At 43.8% G+C, this 23188-nt stretch overlaps 2 protein-coding genes across 7 annotated transcripts in view; both read right to left on the reverse strand.

Moving 5' to 3' along the window:
* The window catches only part of HAL (histidine ammonia-lyase), a 26071-nt gene extending 16106 nt beyond the window's left edge, over positions 1–9965 (reverse strand). For 4 of the 5 annotated variants that reach the window (XR_011534726.1, XR_544329.2, XR_011534727.1 and 1 more), the window contains exons 1-13: positions 9167–9892; positions 8436–8496; positions 8309–8336; positions 7690–7764; positions 7525–7597; positions 7367–7433; positions 7025–7062; positions 6272–6397; positions 4090–4229; positions 2281–2328; positions 1519–1666; positions 709–804; positions 553–611 (exon numbers count right to left, since the gene is read on the reverse strand). Coding sequence is in view for 2 of the 5 variants with exons in the window: in XM_070600189.1 (XP_070456290.1) it covers positions 553–611; positions 709–804; positions 1519–1666; positions 2281–2328; positions 4090–4229; positions 6272–6397; positions 7025–7062; positions 7367–7433; positions 7525–7597; positions 7690–7764; positions 8309–8336; positions 8436–8496; positions 9167–9413 (1206 nt within the window). In the remaining 3 variants the exon portion in view is untranslated. Of the gene's footprint in view, positions 1–552; positions 612–708; positions 805–1518; positions 1667–2280; positions 2329–4089; positions 4230–6271; positions 6398–7024; positions 7063–7366; positions 7434–7524; positions 7598–7689; positions 7765–8308; positions 8337–8435; positions 8497–9166 lie in introns of all 5 variants that reach the window. The other variant, XM_008516601.2, reaches the window with a different exon arrangement.
* Positions 9966–13655: 3690 nt separating this feature from the next.
* LTA4H (leukotriene A4 hydrolase) overlaps positions 13656–23188 on the reverse strand; it is a 32343-nt gene continuing 22810 nt past the window's right edge. Inside the window, exons 15-19 of one of the 2 annotated variants that reach the window (XM_008516603.2) lie at positions 22205–22259; positions 17499–17594; positions 15332–15414; positions 14559–14663; positions 13656–13864 (exon numbers count right to left, since the gene is read on the reverse strand). In XM_008516603.2, coding sequence (XP_008514825.2) covers positions 13747–13864; positions 14559–14663; positions 15332–15414; positions 17499–17594; positions 22205–22259 — 457 coding nt within the window. In that variant the 3' untranslated portion in view covers positions 13656–13746. The remainder of the gene's footprint in view (positions 13865–14558; positions 14664–15331; positions 15415–17498; positions 17595–22204; positions 22260–23188) is intronic. The other variant, XM_008516605.2, reaches the window with a different exon arrangement.

Here is a 23188-nt window from a genome sequence, read left to right on the forward strand (position 1 = left end):
TATCTTGTTCAAGTTTTACAGGGAGAACCAGTAAAACTCCATTAACTGTTACGATGGGGTTATTACTAAGAATTTTTAAAAGTTAAGGCACTGGGGCCGGCCTGGTAGCGCAGTGGTTAAGTGCGCACGTTCTGCTTTGGTGGCCCAGGGTTTGCTGGTTCGGATCCCGGGTGCGGACATGGCACCACTTGGCAAGCCATGCTGTGGCAGGCGTCCCACATATAAAGTAGAGGAAGATGGGCACAGATGTGAGCTCAGGGCCAGTCTTCCTCAGCAAAAAGAGGAGGATTGGCAGCAGATGTTAGCTCAGGGCTAATCTTCCTCAAAAAAAAAAAAAAAAAACCCAAAACAAAAGGAAACAAACAGTTTGCCATATAGAATCAAAACTTCACAATAATTGGAGAAATGGAAGTATGATATAGATAATTTTTAATAGAAGCAGTAAATAAATTTGGATTATAATTGACCATTACATGATTTCCTAACACCTTCCTCTTCTTATATGTTCCCCCCTGAATTGGGGGAAAGAAAAGAAACTTTTTGTTTGTTTACCTGTGGACAACAGCGCAAGGTATATGCATCCTGAACACGATCACAGAACCTGTGGCTCTCTGTGGAAGAGGTGGAGGGGATGGCAGGGGACATGTCATCAATTCTTTCCACAAAACGCAAAACCAAATCAGCCCACTCACATAAACGTGCCCAGACCTGCTATTTCAGATGGGTGGTGATCGGAGTCCAAGAGTGACCGAAACCGGAAAGCAACTTCAATTTGCCCAGGATGAGGGCGAACAGCATGGATGTCTGGAATTGATGACAGAGAGAACGCCTGGGCAGCGGTGGCTCAGGACCACCCACGGGGCTGACACAGCCCTCAAAAGCCCCAGGGCTCCTTAACCACCACTCAGAATTAGAAACTTAACTCCAAAAGCAAAATTTTCCTTATTGACTTTATTCTTTCTACTTCAAATATCCAAATGCAAACTATGAGTTGAGAGAATTCAACTCAAGACACTGGGCCTACCCCAAGAAGACTTAGGCTCACCATGGAAGGGAGCTCTGTAGTAGCTTAGTTTAACTGAGTCACTTTTAGACAGTTTTTCTGTCCTGCTACATATAATAGTCTTTCAAATTCGCTACTTTCTAGATAAGCTACCATTTCTACAGTTTTTCTCTCAATTTTCTAATGCAGATCAACCCAAATCCTACTCTAATTCTAAAACCCTACGAACAGATTTCTAAGATAACACATAGTTTGATGGGAGGCAGACCTGGGTGACCCGGGGCAGGCCACTTAACTCGGGTCAGTGTCTGTCTGTAAAACATGGTCATTTTAAGGATCAAGGGTGCCATACCTTAGATGAAGCTGTAGCAGTATTGAGTATGCCATCGGCACTTGGATTTTCTCCTTCTCCCCCACCACTCCCCTCTAGCACTCCTGTGTCTAAAGACCTTGACTAGCCCGCCCCACCAGCTCGGGTTGAATGAATAACAACAGAGCAGAAGACCCATGCTGACCAGTGTCAAAGGCTTTGGTGGTGCCCTTCAACACCTCAAGGGTCAAGGCCGCCACTATGTCAGCCTGCCTTGCAATAGCACTGGCTCTCTCGACAGCTTCACAGCCCAGGGAGGTGATCATCTGTGTCCCATTGATGAGCGCCAGACCCTTTGGGGAGGAAGAGAGAAGTTTCCTACTTTATTTATTGTAACGAACCTACGTACAAGTTGATTTAATATCTTATGCTTTCATAAGAGAAGTTAGCCAGCCAGCTGAATGACGTTTATTCATGTTTTCTAAAGGACAGGGCAGTAATGCTTATTTAAGCACTTGAGGATTAAATGCAATCCTTTGTGAAATTGTTAGTATAAATCTGGCAAATGGAATAGCTGTTAAGTACCCCCATTCTCAAGGCAGCAAGGTAGCTCCAGCATAGACTGCACAGAAAGTCTTTAGCTCTTAATTATGCTGTATTTCTTCCTTAACTTCTCATCATTGTAGACAAGACATCCTAAAACATTTCTGGTCCAAGACTTTTGGCTTAGAGCATCCTAAGGGATCTTGGCTTAGAGTATCTCTAAGGGATCCTTAGAGATCCCAATTTGAAGTTTAAATTCTAATGTAAGAGAACCCGTAAGCATTGGTGGCATGAAGAATCTTTCAACTTTCAACAAACATGTAAGTCACATTTATTTTGAGAAACCAGTGAGACTGATATTAAGATTGAAAATAGTGCAGAAATAAACACTCCAAATGAACGCATTTTCCCTGAGTCTCCTTACCTCTTTTGGTTTCAAAACAACTGGTTTCAATCCGTGGGCTTCCAGGACCTGTCGAATGATTAAGAAGATAAAAATGGCTATCAAATGAAAGACCAGCCTATTTCTAATTTCATGTGGAATCCAACAAAAGATCCTTAAGGCCAGAGGTCTATCTTGTAAAAAATTAGGTCTCAATGAATTGGCTCTATTCAACTTCTCTGGTCTATTTTCTAGCTCTGTTCTTTAGTCTGAAAGCAGATTTATCTTTCAAATAATTTTTGTACTTAAGTCAGGGGCTCTAGTGTCCACAGAATCAACCCTGAAGTTTGGTGTCCAGGTCCTTCATGTTCAGCTTCCACCTCAGTGATTCTCTTTTTTCACTGCCACTTCCTGACTACACAGGCACACCTGTGCCGTGCTGAGGCTGGGCTCCTGACTGTGTGTCCACACTCCCTTGCCTCCAGAGCTTGATCTAAAAAGTCCTCCATCCTTGTCCTACTTATTGAAATCTGTCGGGAAAAGGGCAGAAAAATCTTCCCCTGAAATTAAAGAAGTGAAAGTAGTCACTGAGTTAAGGTCCCTCTAGGGAAGAAGGACGACAGAGCCAGTACCCTTTTCAATGTCAATTTCACAAGTTCGTTTGAATACCTATATTACACACCAGAATCTGTTCTGGGTGTCGGGCTGGGCCAGCAGTAAGAAAAATGGAGACAGACAAGCTCAGGGGCAATTTACAGTAATAGGATACTGAGTGTTCCAGGGGCAGGAAGTGAGTAGGGTTCAGTGGATAATCATGTAAGGTGCTGGGAGAGCACAAAGGAGGGGCAAAAGGGACTTGAGAGGTAAGGACAAGGACCAGAAGAGCAGAGAGGACTTATCAGAAGGAGGAACAGGAGTGAGCAGGGAAGAGAAGAATGGACACGTGTTGGGCCCTCTGCCTAGGACACAGCAGGTTCCAGTTGCAAGGAAGCTCCAGCTTCTGTAATATAGAACCCTGGCAGAGAGGGATATGGGGGGGTAGCATGACAAACAAGACTCTTGTAAGCTGCTTTAAGTTTAGACTTATACTCAGGACAGTGGGAAGCATTCCAGGTTTTAGCCAGGACATGCTCAGATTTGCTATGTGAAGGTGGTTGGGTGAACTCTCTACGCAGAGAAATAATCAAGAGGAGGCTGCATAGAAGAAAGGTGATCTGGAACCCATATCCCCATAGGGACTATCTGCTCCCTTAACTTCTTCCTCCTCTATGGTCCTCTACCCCTTTGCTTACTGCTGGGGAACTACCCAGAAATTGATCGGAGATGACACTTCAAATAATTTTTTTGGCTGCTCTGAGGGAATTTGGAAGTGGATGAAGAAAACAATGAAGCTTTATCAAAAGCAAGCCTTTCTGATTAGCCACCAGGGTAGGAGCTTGGGGGAAAAATGGAATCTGCTTTCCAGAAACCATACAGTAAATGCCATGATCCACAGCTCTGCATCTGTAAGACCAGTGACTAAATACACTCACGACAGTGTGTGACCTTCTTAATAGGCACTGGCACAGTCTGTTTTAGGTGCAGAATAAATTTCTGGGGTTAACACTGGAAGGTGTACATTTTGACCAAGGTGATCGATCACCAAGTCCAGAAGGCTGGCAGTCGAGTATGCAAGCTAAGAGCCTTGCCTAGTTTGACTTCTAAGCTTCAGTTTTCTCATCTATGAAACAGGAATAACGGTGGCCCTCTCCTCGGGCTGCTGTAAGGATTAAGAGATAGGAAGCATGCAAGTACGCCAGGTGTCCAGCCTAGAGAAAGTACTGCAGGTGGAAGTGGTGATCAAAGTCTTACATATTTAGCATCAGCCCAGCCACTCTTTGGAGACCACATCTTCCCTTCTCCAATCAGCCCAAGAGCAAGATGAGAGAGCGGAGCAAGGTCTCCGCTGGCACCAACGGTTCCTTTCTCCGGAACATACGGCAGGCAGGAGGCTGGGAGAGAAGTAGGCATTGGTTATTCAAGAGCACTTCATTCTGGCTTCCCTCACTTTGCCAGGGAGACCAACCTCCCCTAGTAGGATCTAGTGTCACTTTATGGCACAAATACCTTGGGAAAGACAATTCCTCAAACACAGCTAATGCTTAAGGGAACTAGCTGAGCTACTGTAGAAAGAAAGAGGTGAGGGAGAGGAAGATAAAGGAAGGAAGGAAGGAAGGAGGGAGGGAGGGGGAAGGAAGGAGGACCCTCCTAGTAACAAAGCCTTGTCTTGTAAGCCACTTTAAGTTTAGACTTTATCCTAAGACAATGGGAAGCATTATAGGTTTTAGCCAGGACATGCTCATGCTGTGTGAAAGCGGTTGGGCGAACAATGTACACAGAGAATGATCAAGACCAGGCTACACGGAAAAAAGGTGATCTAGAACCCGTCTCCCCAAAGGCTTGATCTGTTTGCTTAACTTTTTCCTCCTCCTTAGTCTTCTGCCCCTTCATCTACTGTTACTGTGCATGTTTCTAATCTGATCCAGAAATTTCTAGAAATTCTAGCAATGTATCTTGATGTGATTAGGAACTAGCTGTTGTCCATTACAGCCTTGTTTCTAAGAAGAAAAAGTTAGAAATGATCTAAATATGGAATTAAGAAATTTTCATGTGACCCAGAGTTGTGTGTAGCCATTAAAACCTGTTGGAGAATGTTTGGAAACATGTAAGTGTTTACATTAGAAAAGTAATGAAACGTTCCAGAAGGGTTAGGTACACCAAAGTGTTGCCAGGGGCTCTGTGGGGAGGGAAAGTCAAAGGCAACTTAGTCTCTTCATTTTTGCCAGATTCCCAGTCCCCTCATCTGCCACCTCACCACCACTTATAAACAGACATGTACCGTTTGGTAGGAAAGTCCCAATAAGTTACCAAAAAGAGGGGCTTCATTTTCTAAAGTAAACTCAAACTCCTGGTAGCAGTGTTTTTTCCAACTGCTAAATACTATCAGTAGGATAAAGTAGTGCTGTCCACAGCCAGCTTCCAGATCAGAGTTCACCCTGGGGAACTCTCAGAACTCTAGGGCCCAGAGGTGTCTTAGACTCATCCACAAAGCATAGGAGGGTTTACAGCGGAAGTCATACTATCAGATTTTAGGCTCATAGAAGGGCACACCAGGGTGGGAGTGGAAATAGATGTTGACATCCTTACTGGTCATAGCACAGCCCTATGTCCTAGATTGTTCATTCAAATTGCTATTCACTAACTGGCAGATCATATTTATGGGTCACTTGTGTCAACAGTGTGGGAACTCTAGCGTGCATTTTCTCTATGTGACTGCCCAGCCGTGCTTCTCCTCCCACTCCTTCACCCCAAAGAGTCCCCAAGCCTCCACTGACCTAGAATATTTATCCTATCTGTGAGAAGGGACAATGGCCTCCCAAGCATTTCAAGTCTGGTCTCCACATAGGAATTTTCCTGTCCTGGGAAGTAAGCTCCAAAGAGTTGCACTGCATCACATCCTGGCACTAGATGGCTTCTCTATCACAAGCAAGTCCTTAATCTCTTTGCATTTCTGTGCTACCTTTGTGAGAAGTTGGATTGCAGTTACTTACGTCTGGCTATCCCACCACTTGGGGAGCATTAAGATTTCAGACTCCCAGGCACCAACCAGAACTGCTGAATTGGTCTTTGGGATGAATCATTATGTTTCCCAGATGATTTGATACAACTTCTCTAACCACATTTGGGCACCACTGAATCAAAGTTCTCTCCAGCCCTGAACTTAAGGTCAGACTTAAGGGGCTGGTTCCAGTCTTAAAGAGGCCAAGTGCTAAGTGAAGGGTGATGGAGAATGGGTGAAAGTACACAGGAGTAAGCGTCTCTGCCCCACTCCCCCCACCTTGCTATCCTCCTTCTTGCCAAGCCCATTTTCCATTCATCTACACTATTTTATGTCATCTTGTCTCAACCAATTCCTCACCATCTTGTGAATCAAGTCCACCTGTGGAACACGCCCAGCCTCAATGGAGGGTCAAACAGGAATCCATTACATTACCATTAAATACTTCAATAACTTGTTTGAGGGTCTCCAGGGAAATGCCACTGTATCCTTTGGCTAAGACATTGATCCTTAAAGCCAAGAGCATCCGACATCTCTCAGGGATTAGTGGCTTCCCAACACCTACAAAACAGAATTGATGTTTTCTCCAAGAAAAACAAAATCTTTTCCACTTCCTGGCTGCCTCCATCTCCCAAATCTTTCTCCACTTCTTGACTCAGATAGTTACCCTGCTCTCCCTCCGGACTGTCTAAAGTCCCATTTTCCAGACAAAGATGAAACCCCGGTTTTGCTTTCTCAGTTCCTCTTCCTGAAATGCTTCAGGGAGCCCTCACCTTCCCCAGCACCCTTGGAATAGTGTCCAGACTGCTCAGCACAAGCTCCCTTGCAATCCGATGGGAGCTGATTCTTGACAGACTTTCTCATCTCCCCTCATCCTGATCAACTCATTCCCCGGGTTCCAGCCTTAATTTCACTCCCTGAATGCACCCCTCTCTTGGCATAATGCCATACATACTCCCATCCCAACCCTGTCCCTCCCACTGGCCCATTCTTTTTTCTGAGATTCAGCTAAAAGCCAGGCTTGTCTGATGCTGTCTACTTCCCTCCCTCCCCTGCAGCAGAATCAGTACCCAGCCCTTGGAATGCACTAGTTGTTTGGGGCTGTTATAGGATGCCTCATGCTGTGTTGTACTTTACTCATCAAATCAAACAAGATCCAGGAGGCACCCAACGTTTGGAATGATTTACCTGAGGAATGTGAACGTACTAGGTTGACCTGGAGCTCCCTGGAAGAGAACGGAAGAAAATCCTCTTAGATACCTTGCACTGAGAACGTTCCCTCAGCTGGGGAAATGAAGGGAAAATAGTTAAATCCTTGAGGGGACAGAATGAGGCAGCGTGATGCAATGGAAGAAGCCAACAAGCCTGTGTTTTCAACACCAACTCATGTCCAAGTTAACCCGAGCCTCATCCCCATCTGTAAGTTGGGGCAAATGGTCATTATTCCCCTTGTTGAATGAAATCTCAAAGATGGGGGTAGGTGGCATGTGAATATGTGTGTTTGGTGCGGAGAGCGAGAATCACACTTACTCTAGCTTGTTGATGGGAATTACAGTTCTGGCAAACTTCCCAAAACCTGTCGTAATGCCATAAACCACTAGAATAAAAACACACATTATCCAATTAGATGGAGGCCATATTTTTTAAGTCTCTAAAAAGAACTGTATAACACAAAGAGAAAAAGATACCAGTGTTTTCTCTCACGATGCTATCTATGACTTCCCTGGATTTTTGCACCTTCTTTTCTGCAGTTGGGGTGAGCTGGGAAAACGTTGGGCAGAGCTGAGCACGCTGAAGACTTTCATACGCAGCGACAAAGCTCAGAGGACATCCTCCCCCACCCTCCCCCATACCTTTATCTTGTAGTGTCCGTTTCCCAAGTTGACCAGATCCTCTGTGGTCAGACTGTCTCCATCTAAGGCGATGTACTGCACAAAAGAAGGGAAGCTCCGTGAGTTTGCTCAAGGGAGAGAGTAGGGAAGCCTCTAGCAGAACCGACCTTTAGCACTTCAGAGATTTTATCACTGCTGTGAAACATTAAGGAGCTAGTTAAAAAGACAGGTTGCTGGGGGCCGGCCCCATGGCCGAGTGGTTAAGTTTGCATGCTCTGCTTCAGCAGCCCAGGGTTTCCCCAGTTCGTAAACCTGGGTGGGGACATGGCAACGCTCATCAAGCCATGCTGAGGTGGCATCCCACATGCCACAACTAGAAGGACCCACAACTATGTACCTGGGGGCTTTGGGAGAAAAAGGAAAAACATAAATCTAAAAAAAAAAAAAATACATTGCTGAAGAGGAGGCTGCATAAGGATGGTTAGAAATGGAAATGCGTAATGCCGTTCCTACTACACAGAGCTCCATGAAAGCCCTGTCCTAATTAATAGTATTGGCTCACAAATTTTACTGGCCCTCCCCCTCCTTAAAACAGGGGGACCTAATTTTCTTAACAAAAAGAAAGTGGCTTGAGGCTTACCTTTTCAGGCTCCCGGTATTTGCTGTATCTGGAGCCAGGTAAAGGAACACTCTGGTGGAAGAGGCCCAGACCCCTCACCGGAAGGAGGAACCCCCCCCCACCCCCCAGCAGACCCAGGAAAGGATACAGATAAACTCCTTCCGGCTGTGATGGAATGAAGTCGGGAGACATGGCATCCCCTTCTATAACTGAAACAAGAATGCAAGAGAGACCCCTCACAGATTACACCCAGAGCCGCCTTTGGCGTTACTGGTAAACCAAGAAAGGGCCCTTCAGTTGCTTACGAATTCTGTAGAAAAGGCTGGTTTAAATGACCTTCAGATGCTTTCAAGGGCTCTCAGCGTCTTTACAAAGTAGGGGAGCAAAAGGCAGAGACAGGTCTGAGGGGTGGGGGTGGGGGGTAGACACAGGAGTTTAAATGAAAGTTCAAGACCAAACTCCCGCCTCCATCCCCAGCTTTATTTTGTGTTAAATCTGATCTCCTCCATGCCGCTGGCCTCCAGTCCGGTGAGGTTCCTTTGAAGGGCGAAAAGATCTTCAAAATGACTTGAAACTGCAAAGGGATTCAGACCTGCCGCCTTGGGTTCAAATCTAGTCTTTGCTACGTACCAGCAAACTAACTGACTCTGAATAAAGCACCTCCTTTCTGAGTCTTGCCTCATTGTAAAAGATGCATAAGAATCCGACCTTCCTCACCGGCGCGTGTGACAATCGAAGACACAGAGGGGCCTCGCGCGCGCCCGCACACCGCCAGCGCGCGGTTACCCTGCAGCGGAGATGCCCCCAGGACCTCCCTCCCAGGGACCTGAGCACCGAGCAGGCCAGGCCGCCGCCGTTCGGGCTGCTCCGGCCACTCACCCACTTCCACGAACTCATTGTCCTCCAGGGCCACCTCGAGCGGGTCCTCGTTGTCCAGCAGGCCCAGGCCCTTGCAGCGGCGCACGAGGAAGCGCACGTCGTCCGCTGAGGCGAAGCCACCATTGTCCGGCTTGTTCTTGATGTAGCGGCGCACGGCCTCGCGGCCCAGCCAGCCCACGGTGAGCTGCGCGTCCCGGCAGGGCACGGCCAGCCACTCTCCGCGCACGTGCACCGTGTACCGGGGCATGGCTCCGCAGCAGCCCCGACGGCAGAGCAGGCCAGGGAACCAGGCGGCGCCTACTCCTCCACCAGTGACAGTCGCTGGTGACGGTCACCGAGGGGAGAGTTTTATCTGGGAGTGACTACCGAGGTGTGGTCGGCAGGGAGGGCTAGGATGGACTTTCAAAACACGCCCCCTCCCTTGCCTTTACTCACTCACGCATTGGACAAATATTTATTGAGAGCCCCGCGGTGTCCCTTCGGGTTTTTGCAGCTGAGCTACGGGGCGGGAGAGGGGGATGCAGGCAGGAGAGCGGCCTGTCCACCTGCGATGCTGCCCTGCTGGCAGCAAGACCACTGGGGTCCCAGCGCCCGCTGGCCCCTGCTGCGGGTCCCTTGTCCTCAGGGTTCCTGATTTCTTCCTCTCCTGGTTTCTGTCTGCATTCTCCTCCGTTAAGGGCAGCTTATAAACACCATGTTCCTGTCTTTATCTGGAATTACTCAACTGTAAAATGCACCCTGCTGGCCAACTCTGACACCGGGGAGTGTGGCAATCCTCATTCGTTTATTTCACAAAGGTGTTGAGCAACTGCTTCCTGCCACGGCTAAGGTTTTCTGAAGCTGTCCTGCCACAAGGTGGGACTGGAAAGGCCAGAGATCGTTTTCACAATGAAAGGTCACCATCTGGCGACTGAGCCTCCATGGCTTGGAGGTTATCAGCTCAGCCAGCCATGGGTGGGACTCCAGCTCCACTACTTATTAGCCTTGAGCAAGTGAGTTATTAATTAGCCTCCGTTTTCTCATGCAAAGGCAGAGGGGCTAACTGCCTCACTGCAGTATTTGTAGGATCTACCTGGCATCGAGTCCTGGCCCTGCCGTTTACGAGCTGTGTGACCTCTGGGTAAGCTTCTTGTCTTCTCTGGGCCTCAGTTCCGTCATCTCTAAAATGGGAATAATGATAGTACCTATTTCAAAGGGCTGTTGGGAGGATTAAGCGAGTTCACATACGTAAGGCCCTCAGAGCAGCTCTTGGTACATCAGAAATGCTACAGAAGTGTTTGCAATTATTATTCTTGGGACCGTAACACTCCCTACACCTATATTGCTTTATAAATACTTTCTCTTGGCACATGGATATCCCTGATCCAGTTAAGCTTCTTCAACACAGAAAACTGCTCCCTGCCCCCAATTCATTACCACTAGGATGAAGGAGATCTGAAGAGCCTGAAGAAGGAATCAAAGAAATGTGGGCGCTAGTTTAACTAAGCAGCATTTTAGTGTAAGCCAGTTTCTAGAGATTTGATTTATGCGATAGAAAAATCCAGAAAAGTCTGTTTCCACTAAAACATTTTGTTGGGAATAGAGACACAGTGGCTCACAGAAAACACCCATACCCAGAATCTCTCTTTCTCTGACAGCTTCCTGGGAAGCATACAGATAAAAAGTTGCCCCTCCTTGAGCCTCATTGAAACTTGCACTTCAGCCACCCACATCCTGACTGCACCCTGGAATTTTTCATCACTTGAACTGGACACACATAAGAAATCCTAAATTCCAATACCCCACCCTCTGACCACAACCTTCTAGCCTCCAGTTCTCCACTGGTTTCTCTGCCCTTAGACCTGACTTCCTGGTTCCTTGTTCCCTCCACTTCCCACAGCCTTCCTCACTCCCCTTCCAAGGAAGCTGGTCCCCGAGTTGCTCACCTCGACCATTCTCTTCAGTACTTTGGAATTCTTTTATGACCCTGTGCCTCTGCTCTGAGTAAAACCCGACCCGCGGTCGTCACAACACCCACCCTCTGTGCTCACGCTGGTGGGAGGCTCTGCTCCAGAAGGCCCTGTGATGGTGTGGATCAGGGCTCTGCCCTTCTCCCTGCCCGGCCCCTCAGTCTCTAAGACATTCACCCCACTCCTCAACACCTTCTCCACATCCACCTCCTCTAATTCTCAGAGGAAGACCTTACCTCCTGCATCTCTGAGAAAAGTGAGGTCCTTAGATGTGAAGCACCTTAACTTTCTGCCCTCCTCCCTTCACTCATCCAACCACTATCTCTTGAACGCCTGTTCCGTCCCAAGCACTATGCTAGGTGCTGGGAATGAAGCAAGGTGCATTCTCTGCCTTCATGGTACTTACTCTCTGGTGATGGATGCAAACTTATAAAATACAAGACTACTAAGAAGTCCAACTACTCACTGTGCTGTGAGAAAACCCAAACTACTTGGGCACATCAGTTGCCAGTCTCAGCTGAGCCCAGCTTTTGAGTCATCCCAGGCCAGACATCAGACATGCAAGGGAAGAAGCCTCCAGATGATACCAGCGCCCAGCAATCTGAGTCCCGCCCAGCCATTTGAGGATTCCAAACTCAGGCCCGACACATTGCAGAGACAAGCTGTTTCCACTGGCTCTGTGCAAATTTATGACCCAAACAAACCAAAAGTCTATCCCTTTACTTATGTCATTCTTTCTCCACCTGGAAGACACTTCCAATTGTCTTTGCTTGGCTAGATATTTCTTATTCCTTAAGACTCAGTTGAGGCCTTCTCTTCTCCAGAAAGCATTCCCGAAACACTTTGGTTGGGTTGCGTGGCCCTTCTCCAGGCTGCTTTAGCATACCTCTTTTTTAGCATTATATAGAAAGTACTTATCTTTGTTCACCCAGGATTTTATGTGTAGAGCCAGCCTGGCACAAAGACGCTCAACATATGCTTATTAGCTGAAGTGAACAGATGCAGACTCCACGGAGCTGGCCCCAGGTAAATCTGCACGGATGTTTGTCTTCAGCGCCCTCTGCCTTCTCCAGAGCACCCTTCACCACCACCCTCCAAACCTCCTTTGCTCCAATTCGCTTTCAGTACCACAAATCAGTGAGGACTGCGAATGACACGAGCTTAGAGTGTCGGCTAAGCTTATAGGGCAGCAAGAGCCTTGAAAAGCACCATTTGGGTCCATGGATTTGCTAAAGTCTAATCACTTAGAACATGATCATATACCAGGGATTGGAGCTAAACTCACTCCTCTGCTTCCTGAGACGAGAGTGAGAGCAGAGCTTGAGAAGCGGAGCCACACTGTAGTGTAGGTACATGTCCAAGAGGAGAACCACCAGGGAGAGTGAGAGCAAGGGACAAGTCTCAGGACTAGACAGGGACAGGAATGTCCGTTTGATATCTGCCCCACCTTTTGGTGCCCACGCCTATGCATTTGAAGACTTTTGTCACTGCATTAGCACTTTTTGGGAGTATTTCATGATGACATAACCCACCCACATTTGTACTCTAAGATGCCATTCCCCTTAGTTTATTTGGCCAGGGGTGGACCCAAGCTGGGTCAGAGTGTCACCTCTGGGGATCTGGAATTAAGACAGTCTCTCTATGTGGCAAGAACAACAGTAAAGCTGGAGGGCAGCCAGATTACACAGTGTGGACTCGAGAGCAGAAATGAGAGACCACAGTACTGATGGCTCTGCAGTCTCAGGTGTCAGCCGTCTGTGCACAGGTTCTGATACCCTCCCCCTACCCTGTATCCTTAAAATAATCCTCCTTTTCCCTTTTGGATTTCTAGTCATTTGGGTTGCTGTTGCTTACAAGCAAAGAATCCTAACCGATACTACTGTGGTTCTCAAACTGTGTGCCAAGGTACCCTGGGGCACCATATTGCACTCACAGGGGTGCTACTACTCTTACTTGGTTCAAGTTGTTATATTGTTTTCAGTATGTCTTTCTATGAGCTGTATGCTCTCTGTAGGTGAGGATGTTTGTTGACCACCAAAGAGGTGAGGCAGGTTGAACAGACTGTTGGGAGAATACCTGAGGGATGGATGGGAAGGACACTGGATGGTGTTCAGGGTGGCCATGTGATCCTGATGGAGAGAACAGCAGGACAACTCTGGGGGACAAGCAGATGGATCCAGGCATGGGAGGAGAACACTCCTGCTAGACTATAGACTATACACATTTTGGTAAGGGAGGTAATTTAAAAAGCAAAACCCTAATCATGTTGTATTTCTGGTGTGCAGCAGACTGAAATTAAAGAACTTAAAATATCAGATAAATAACGCTGACATTTTTGCGATCATACTGAGAGAAAATGGATATGAAACTAATTAAAAATTTTACATTTATAAATCAAAAGATTAAACTTTGCTAAAATTCACTTTACAAAGAACACGCCACTGGACAGGGGCCAGGGCTGGGAGCAGAGGGGGAGGGTAGCTCAGCTTTATTTCTGAAAATCACTGACAAAACAATAAAATGCCCAAACTAAGCAGACATTTTTAGTTACAATGCAAGCTGAAGTTTCATATTTATTTATGAATTCAATGTAAAAAAGAGAAATGTGTGGAATCAGCAATAGGCAGGTCCTTAATCCACTTTTAAATCTTTTCCCACCAGCATGGCAGTCACAGGGTGCATACTTGCTCTGTGCTCTTGGTAGGTACGGATGGCTTGATCATGGGATTTATCAAAGGCAGCAAGGTCCCTGCAAAAAAAAAAAAGAAAAAGAAAGATGGATAACGACTTGTTTTGGCAAGTTTTATTATACTTGTAAAGTAAGTGAAAAGCAAACAGATTAACCATGGCTATGTATATCATGGTTATTATTATTTTCTTTTTTCAGAAGTCCTGCCAAACCCATAGTCAAATAACTTCACTAGGATATTCTTAAATGGTATCTTGCAGCCAAGATACAACTTTTTCCCCTTGTACCAAGCATTCTTTTAATACACATCAAGCAGCCTATTCTTCCATCTCATTGCAACATTTGAAGCAAAAACGTTTGCTTTACCTGCTCATTTCTTCTTGCACTTAACTTCAGACTCTTTTTTTCCTGTCCATGCCCACTCACCAATGATCATCTACTTGCTTTCAAAGATCTCTCTGTATACAGGATTGTCTTCGATTTATTTCTTTTCAACAGTGTCTAACCCTATTTGGCCCATAATAGGTAATACATATATAACGCTTCTAAAAAAACTAATGAAATTATCTCAAATTTTAAGTATTTGGGAGTGTTCATTCCTATGCCAAACTTATATCTATAATTTTAAGAAATTTAAAAATATTTATTATTTTTAGGTTGCATTTTACAAAGTATTTTAGCAACAACACAAACATTTAAGATTTCTCTTGCCCATTCCTTATATATACAAAGCACAGTCTGATTTGGTTCTTACTTGAATAAGGGTCGTGTGAACTTCATTCTTCCTTGTTCAGTTGCCATTTTTAGAGCCAAAGGAATTGCTTCCTCCCATTTCGATTGAACGCACAGCCGTAACCATCTGAAAGGAGGAATTTTGGGGGCCGTGGGGTCGGAAAGGAGGAAGGGGCAGTATATGACAGGTATATCTGAAAATTACTTTTGTAATGATGAACAACCCCATTATAGTTACATTGTCCACCACTTTATACTATGTCTTTATTCTGAGACTCTCAAATTCCTTATATATACAATGTAATAATTGGAGAAGAGAAGGAAGAGGAGTTTGTTCTTGAAAAAGATCACGTTTTAAAAGGTTTGGATTACACAGGTGCTCATGTAACTTAAGAATGCAATTTCTGAAGGAGATAAACTTTGGTTCAAGCCTTCCCCTAAAAATTTGAACTAAGAAAGATTAATTACTTAACAGAATCAAAGATTTCTTACTATTCCCACTTCAGAGTTGATTTGGCTAGTTGTGGAAGAAGGCCTATTTACCAGTGGATCCTTAATTCTAATTTTTTTTTAAAGGCAAGAGGAGCTTAGAACAGATCCTAACAAAAGATTAATATTATCCTCTTACTGATATTACAACTATTCCTTAAAGACCACTATAATTATTTATATAGATGCAGTAAATTTGACAAGGATTTCTCAAGACTCATGTATGCCACATAAAGTACTTCCCTTTCTCCACTTTCTAAACTAGTTTTCTACTTTCTTCCACAGAGACAAGTTAAAATGATGTACCTGAATCGTATTTCAGAATTGTTAATGGCATTGAAGTTGTACACCTCTTGCATTCGCTTTATGTGCCCCAATGGAAGAGGTGCCTAAGAGCAAAATAAAGAAGTAAGATGTATCATTTCAACAGGATTCCTGGGAAGAAAGGAGCTGGAGAAAAATTCTTAGCCAGATTAAAATCCTAAATATTTTATAATATAGAAATAAGTTAGATAAAAATAAAAGAAACAAATGCACACTGAGATAAATTTTGTGCAAACTTGTTCTGGATAAGGATGTTCTATACTAGGAGCAATGGGATAATTTAAGTTGCAAGGTACGTAGAGAATTAAATGAGAATTACTCTCCTCAGACTTTTTCACATATATAAATATTAACTTTCTGACCCTTTCTAGAATCTTTCAAGTTCTTCCTTATACCCTACATATCTTAAATTTATTCCATTCTCCAGATTAAATCACAGTTCCTTAATTTTTTCCTCACTGACTCCCCCCAGATTTATCTTTGTATATTTCTTCTAAAATCCCTTTTAAATTTTCTATATCCCTACAAAATAGGAATTTTTAAACTTTTCTATTACAGATCCCATTCAGAATCTGATGAATAATATGGACCCTTTCCTTAGGGGAAAAAAAAATACATTTGCCATATATACACCAACTTCCATATACAATTTCAGGGGGTTCATAAACCTCCTGTGCCCACCTTAACCCACGCTGAAAGGGATAACAAGTTCGGGTAAAGGAAAGAAAGAATTCAGTTTGGACAAGTCGAGAGTGTGAGGTGGCCGCGGAGTGCAGGCTGCGGTAACTCTCCTCGGCAGTGAGCAGCTCACCTCACAGTAGAACCCTCACTCCACACCCACAGCCATCTCTGCTCTCACTGACTGCTAGACCCTTCCCAAAGTGTTTAGTCCAACTACACCCCACGTCCACCCTGGCAGTCCGCTGGTTAAGGTCACCTCCCAGGCTCCCTCCCTTCCCCCATGTTTGCCTGCCCTATTCCCCAGTCATCTGTCACGTTTTCTCTCTTCTTGGTCCTCGGCCACATGACAGTGCTACAGACATTTGTGAAACCCTGAGGACTCAATGCACTAAAAACTGATTCTCTAAGGCCCCCCGTTGGCTTAAAATCCTCTTGCTCATTTTGCGTCAACTCCATAGGAACTCCTGTTCAAAGTCTTCTCCATTCCTCTCAGGGTCCTTAGACCTAAGAGTTCCCTATAATGTAATAGTAACGACCTAGTCATTATCTCCCTCTCACAAGGCAGCATCTCCTTTCAGTTTCATGTATTCTTTTAATTACCTGGACTTGAAACCTTAAAATCTGTCTAAACAGATTTTCCTGTTAACTTCCAAATCCAGTCAGTCACCAAACCCCACGCTTGCATCCGGTGTAATCTCCCTCTCATCTGTCCTCTTCTTTCCTTTCCCCTTTCCCGCCAGCTCTCTCCCTCAGGTCCTGTACTCCTGCGAATCCTCCAGCTGACGTCACCCGCTGTGTTCCTCATGTCAATCAATCCAGCCTTCACATCACCAGTGGATTCATTTTCACAACCCACCATTTCATCAAATGACTCTGTTAAATATGTTAAATCCTTTCCTACTGACTAGAATCAAATCTAAAATTCTTAGCTTACCATTCAAGACTCACCGCAACTGATCCTACCAGCCTTTCCGGTGTTATCTTCCTTCACTTCTTGACCCGGAGCTGCGGCATACTCCTGCAACCCTGGGCACGCGCCCTCACTCGCTGTTCCCTTGGACTTGAACTTCTACCTCCCTGCTGATGCTGCTGTGCTCAGACTGAGCCCACTGCTCCCAAATCCTTCCTTGATTACACTCGTTGGAAGGGAGTCCTTCTTCACTAATTAAGCTTCTCTCAAACAATACCTAAAATATCCCTGCTTTTACTGCTAAAGCTTGCATGTGTGATCTTTCCTACTAGATTGTAAACTTTTCGAGGACACGGTCTATTTCTTTCTTACATATTTTTATATTCAGCACCATACTAAACATAGTAGGCATTCAATAGATGTTTTTAAATGAATGAATTTTATAAACTATTTTTTTCCATTAGTTTCCACAGTAATGTTTTTTTCCATGTTGGGTTTGACACAAACGCTGTGCCTTTATGCCCATTTTAATTGCTAATGTTGTGAGCCAGTACTTACTCTCTGGAGCAGCTGTGCTAAAAATTCATTCAACTGATGAGAAGAGAGATCTTTCAGGTCTGTGGAGTTGAATGAATTTAAATCATCTTCTTTGGCCTAAAATAAATGTTACCTGGTTATTTCTATTCATGTACAATTTAGCAATATTTACTGGTTTATCTGACATAAAAGTAAAAATTAAGAAGACGACAGAACTACAAGAATGCATAAGATTGTAAAAAATAAATTTTAGCCTTGAATAATTCTGAGATTGCATCACTATAACTTAAAGAGCTGATATGACTCCTAAAATCTATATTGCTTAAGGAAAATTAAACTATTAATAATAAAAGTAGAGGAAACTTTTGATACAGAGATTTACTATTCATGATATATACATTTCCAAAGTAAAGAAATATTATAAAAAGTATGTCAACTAACTTACAGGTCAATTCAAAAATTTGGGTAAAGGATCGAATTGCATATTCTTTGAAATATCACACTAATGAGCTGATAGGCCACAAACTGATGTTTCCTTTCATCCCCAGACATTTTATTTTCCCCACTTAATCTTGGAAGTCATCTAAGAAAAAGAAAAATGGGTCTGTACTTTTCAATTTAGGATTCACTGCCAAAAATCTTTGAAGATCTGATTAAGGAATATGAAATAAAGCTTTTCAAAGTAAATGTTTTTAAATCTTTTTAAACCGGTTATAAATTCTTTTAAACTAGAGTTTTTTTTTTAATTTTAAAAGAAATATATGCAAATGTTAAAAAAAAAAATAAACAGGACCAAATGCAAAATTCCTTTGCTTTTGCTCGCTGTCGCCAAGTCCCATTCCTTAGTGAGCAGTATTGTTCCTTGTATATCCTTCCAGAAAATGTAATGTGTCTATATATATCCTTGCAAAAAACATATTATTTTATACCTCCCTACCCCTTTACAATTCCCCTTAATATCAAAACTTCTTCCCTCTTTAGAACTTCACCTTAATGTCACAACTTACAGATCTCATTCTCTGCTCAAAAACGTGCAAATGTAAACTATTAAGGATATATTCATAAGTGGTAAAAACATAAAAAGCAAGGGAATGATAAGGCACAGTTCAAGGTCATGGTCACCTTGATGGGTGGGCAAGGTGGGTAGAGAGGAGGAAGAGACGGGGAGGGCCAGGTACATGGAGGTACCTATGTGCACAACCAGCCTACTTCTCTAATAGGCAGCTGCTTAGATTTTATATTTTCTTCAAAAAAAAAATCTTGAAGTTAGATCTAAAAAATCAGGAATGCTCTAACTTCGTTATGATGTATGAGAATCTCCAAAAAGATGTTTATATTTTATTTAAAATTAGAGCATCTTGTCCCTTCATTTCTTGTTCATTTTCCTGATTGGCATTACTCCTGATTTGGGTTTTCTTCCTTCTTGTGGCTCAAAGTGGGTTCTCCCAACACCTGGAGCTTTCTACTCTTCTTTCCTATTCTCCACATCTAATCAGTTTTCAAGTTCTTAACTAGCTATAAAATTAAATTTTAAAAATCTCTTTCAAATCTATTAATATTTCCTCCTGCACTGTTCTAAGGCAAGCTGCTCAAGCCTTCTTATCCGAACTATTATTGATACCTTCCTAGCCGGCCTTACTAACTGTTAAGTTTGCCGTCTTAACTGATCTTACATATTACACTACCTGATTAATGGTCCTAACACGGAACTCTGATCATTTCGTTGCAATTCAGAAACCTTTAAGGATCCACTCCTGCCTAGAGATTATGTTAAATTCCTTAGCCTGACATGTAAGTTCCTCCATGACAGACAGCTAATTTATCTTTCCAACCTTGTTTTTCCTCTACTAATTCATGTATTCATCCAACAGTGCATAAATCTGGATGGCCCTGGCGAAACAGAGATGAATAAAAACAAGTCCTGCTCTCAAGGAGATTAGAGCCTGGTGAGAGAAACAGTCAAGTAGACAAATACAGTAAAGGCCTTCTTATAAATGAGCTCCACTAAAAATGCTTGTCAGATTAAGCAATCCTCTCCATGCCCGCTGGAACATGACTGCCGCCCGGGGCATGCTGCCCATGCAGAGTGGGTGGGCCCCCTCCAGTTCCTAGGCTCTTCTGCTTCCACCTGCTGCTTTATGTGCTACCAAGTCAGCTGTAATTGTTTCCAAATGTGTTCATGTCAGCTGTGCTTATAATTATGATATCTTGTTAAATAATAGGAAATCGGTGAAAGAGGAGTGCCGAAGGAAAAAGAAATTTCTATAAATATTAGGTTTATCACTTTGGAAAAACTAAGCATTAACTTAAAAATTGTCATAGAAAAAATGGTGCTGTAGAATTTGCAGACAAGATCCTTGTAAAAGATTGGGATAACAAGGGGCCAATCCCATGGCCAAGTGGTTAAGTTCGTGCGCTCTGCTGTAGCGGCCTAGTGTTTCATTGGTTTGAATCCCGGGCGCGGATGTGGCACCGCTCATCAAGCCATGCTGAGGCGGCACCCCACATGCCACAACTAGAAGGACCCACAACTAAGAATATACAACTATGTACCGGAGGGCTTTGGGGAGAAAAAGGAAAAAAATCTAAAAAAAAAAAAAAGACTGGGATAACAATAGGAAAATTCTAGAAGGATCTACAGATTGCTTTGTAAGTGTATTTAAATTCTGTTTCCACTTTAAAGAAACTGAAACTGGAAATCACAGGTGTGTTATGAATGTAGTTTATGCAGCTGACACATATCCTTGGCCCATAGTAAAAGTTTAAGGAGTTTAGGTTTTAAGTTAAAACAAAATGCCTTATGATCAGTTTCTATGACATCTTGCTTTAACCAACTTTTTCAGCTAAGTGACTGGTTAACTGATTGGTTCCAACCTTATAAGAGTACTTTAACCACAGCACAAAAAAGCCAGAAGTGGTGTGAGAGGGCTATTTATGGGCCTCTCTGAGAGGTGAGGAGGGAGAGCCTAACTTAGCCTGGGGTGGGGAGAGAAGGGAGGGGTGCTAGGAAGCAGAGCGCACAGCCTTGTACAAGGCAGCAAGGCATGGAGTAACAGGATCTCAGTGGAACTGCGAATAGATCAGCGTGGCTGCAGCCCCAAGTCACAAGGGAGGGGGAGGGCTGAGAGAGGAACCCGAACAGGCTCTAAGCTCTAACCAGACTGAACTCTCCCCTCCATGCATGCTCCACGTTTTGTTGCTGCTTTTAATAAAAACCTTTGTTTAAACACTGTCCCTCCCACCCAGAACGTCCTCCTCTACTTCATCCACATCCAAACGGCATGAAACCCAGCTGAAACCTCCTCTCCCGGAGGACGCTCTCCTTGATGCGGCAGCCAACTCCACTCTCCCACCTGCGGCAGAAGTCACAGCGCCCTCTGTTGACCTCTTATGCCTTCAGCTGTACTTTTTCACGCTGCTCATCACCTACTGCTCAGTATTAGCTATTTATAAGTCTAATTTCTTTAATTAAACTGCGGCTGCTTCAAAGGCAAGTCCATCTCTTTCACAGTGCTTGGCATAGCATTTTGTATGTCGTAGAAGATCCTGTTAAGAAATACTGGTTGAATAGCCTTTAGAAACAAGTTTCAAAAAGCAACATCTAAGTTTGTTGCAGATTATAGGATGAAGGGTAGCAGAATATGCCACCCCGAAATACACCTCTTTGGTGTCCTGGTTATTTTGAGCTGTAGGCTCCTGGAAAACAGCAAATGCAGGGACAGGCTTTCTCTGAACTCTTATCTGCCTAAAGATGGATCGTCCAAAAGGGGCTCAATTGTCATGAATCCCCTGCTGGGAGTTTCATCAACCAGGGAAAACTGACTCATCACAGGAGAGGAGGTCACAAGTGCACATACCCAGACAAGCTTTGTCACAAACCATCGTATCTCCCATCTATTCTTCCAAGGGCCCATTCATCTTTTATAAAAATCATCTACTCTAGAGGCCTACGTGCCCCTACTCCTGTCCCTATTAAGATGGTATTTAACTCTGAATTCTAAAGCTACCTCTGAGTTACTCATTTTTCCCCGGGCATCTCCCATGTATACATGAGGTATCCATGTCAGTAAACTTCAGTTTTTCTCTTGTTAATCTGTCTTTGGTTACAGGGGTCTCAGTTAAGAACTCAGAAGGGTAGAGGGAAAACTATTTTTCCTCCCCTACAATGATTATTCTTAAATTTTTCATTATTTTCCATTAAAGAATTATCCACGGCACATCCTCACTCTGGTTTCTCCAAGGGTTACGTTTCAGTGAATACATGAAGAAGCTCCTCTTTAGGAAGTTTCATAGACGCGAAAATAATACTGACAGAGCAAAAGGGCTCAGTTCTTCCCTCACTAACAGCTGCCATTAACAGGCACCTAAGATCACTTTAGATTTACCTGGTATGTGCAAGGACTATATTTGAAGTAGTATCTTATAAATAAATGATTTACGAGGAAAAGAAGATAGGGAAGATGCAAATATTTTTGCAAACCTTCTTTAAGAATCAAAAAGAATCAAGAAAAATCAGAACCAATACCATCAACATCTATTTGTTTTCCCTCTCAAACTTAACTTTACACCTTGGGGACTGATGTAACATCACTCTGGACAAACCTGACTTGCGAATAGCTTTTCAAAAGCAAGCGTTCATGAGTAAAGTACCCCCCACCCACCTTCATGAGTAGAGATATATTTGTACTGTTCAAAAAGGAGTAAAAAAATCACATATTGCTACTCACAGTAATCCATCTTTGACTTAAGGCAATACAAGCATTTGTCAGAGTCATATCATAACTGCAACGAGGAAAAAGTATTAGAGATTAACTTTTATAAAAATGCACATGCTTCTGCATAAATGCAATTTTGAAGTTACAGAACATACTTAAATTTCAAAGTTCTTTTTAAATAAAGACAAAGAACTCCAGAGTGATGGAAAGAGGAAATCTTCTACCTGACTTAAATATTACTGGCATCATCTAAGAACTTGGGAATCCAAGTGGGTACCAAATTCCTGAAACACCTGATTATTCTTCAGAGAGAATGCCAGAACACCTCAGCAAAGACTGTCATGTGCTTCAGGAGTCTGTGCGGAAGGAGCTGGGACGCAGCTGGGCATATTTAGTGTTTACTGTACGGCAGGAACAGTTCTAGGCACCCAGCAACATGATAAACAACAAACACAAAGGCCTTGCTCTCATGGATTCTACCCTCTGCCGTTCCAACCATCTAAACATCCAACAAATCTACCAGCACCCATGTGACAGGCACTGTTCCAGACGCTGGGGAAACAATGGTGTCACAGGTGACCCTTGGGAGACTGCAACATCATGTGATGAGTTTGTTCCTCTCATTTCAGAACAAAGTGGAAATAACAAACTCTGACCATTAAGCAAAGCAAGCTACACCAAGATTTGTGTGTTCTTACCTTATAAAATAAATCATATGTTTTACAACAATGGAAGAGACCATGTAATACGTGCAAATTTCTTGTGAAATAGTCCTCTTTGTCCATACATCACGCTCGCTTGCTGTGAAATGTTTCTACTGGAGAACAGAGGGGTACCTGCCCCTGAGGGCCCAAATGAAGTAAGTTTTGATTAGAAGTTACCTTGAACCTGCTTCAAGGGAGTTTGTGCCCCAGGGGAGATGATAAAGGGTCAGAGCAGTGATGGCCTTTGAAGCAGCAGCCAGTTGACCAGTCAGTTGAAGCAGTCAGGCTGGGT

The sequence above is a fragment of the Equus przewalskii genome, chromosome 29, assembly GCF_037783145.1.
Source record: "Equus przewalskii isolate Varuska chromosome 29, EquPr2, whole genome shotgun sequence".
Classification (NCBI taxonomy): domain Eukaryota; kingdom Metazoa; phylum Chordata; class Mammalia; order Perissodactyla; family Equidae; genus Equus; species Equus przewalskii.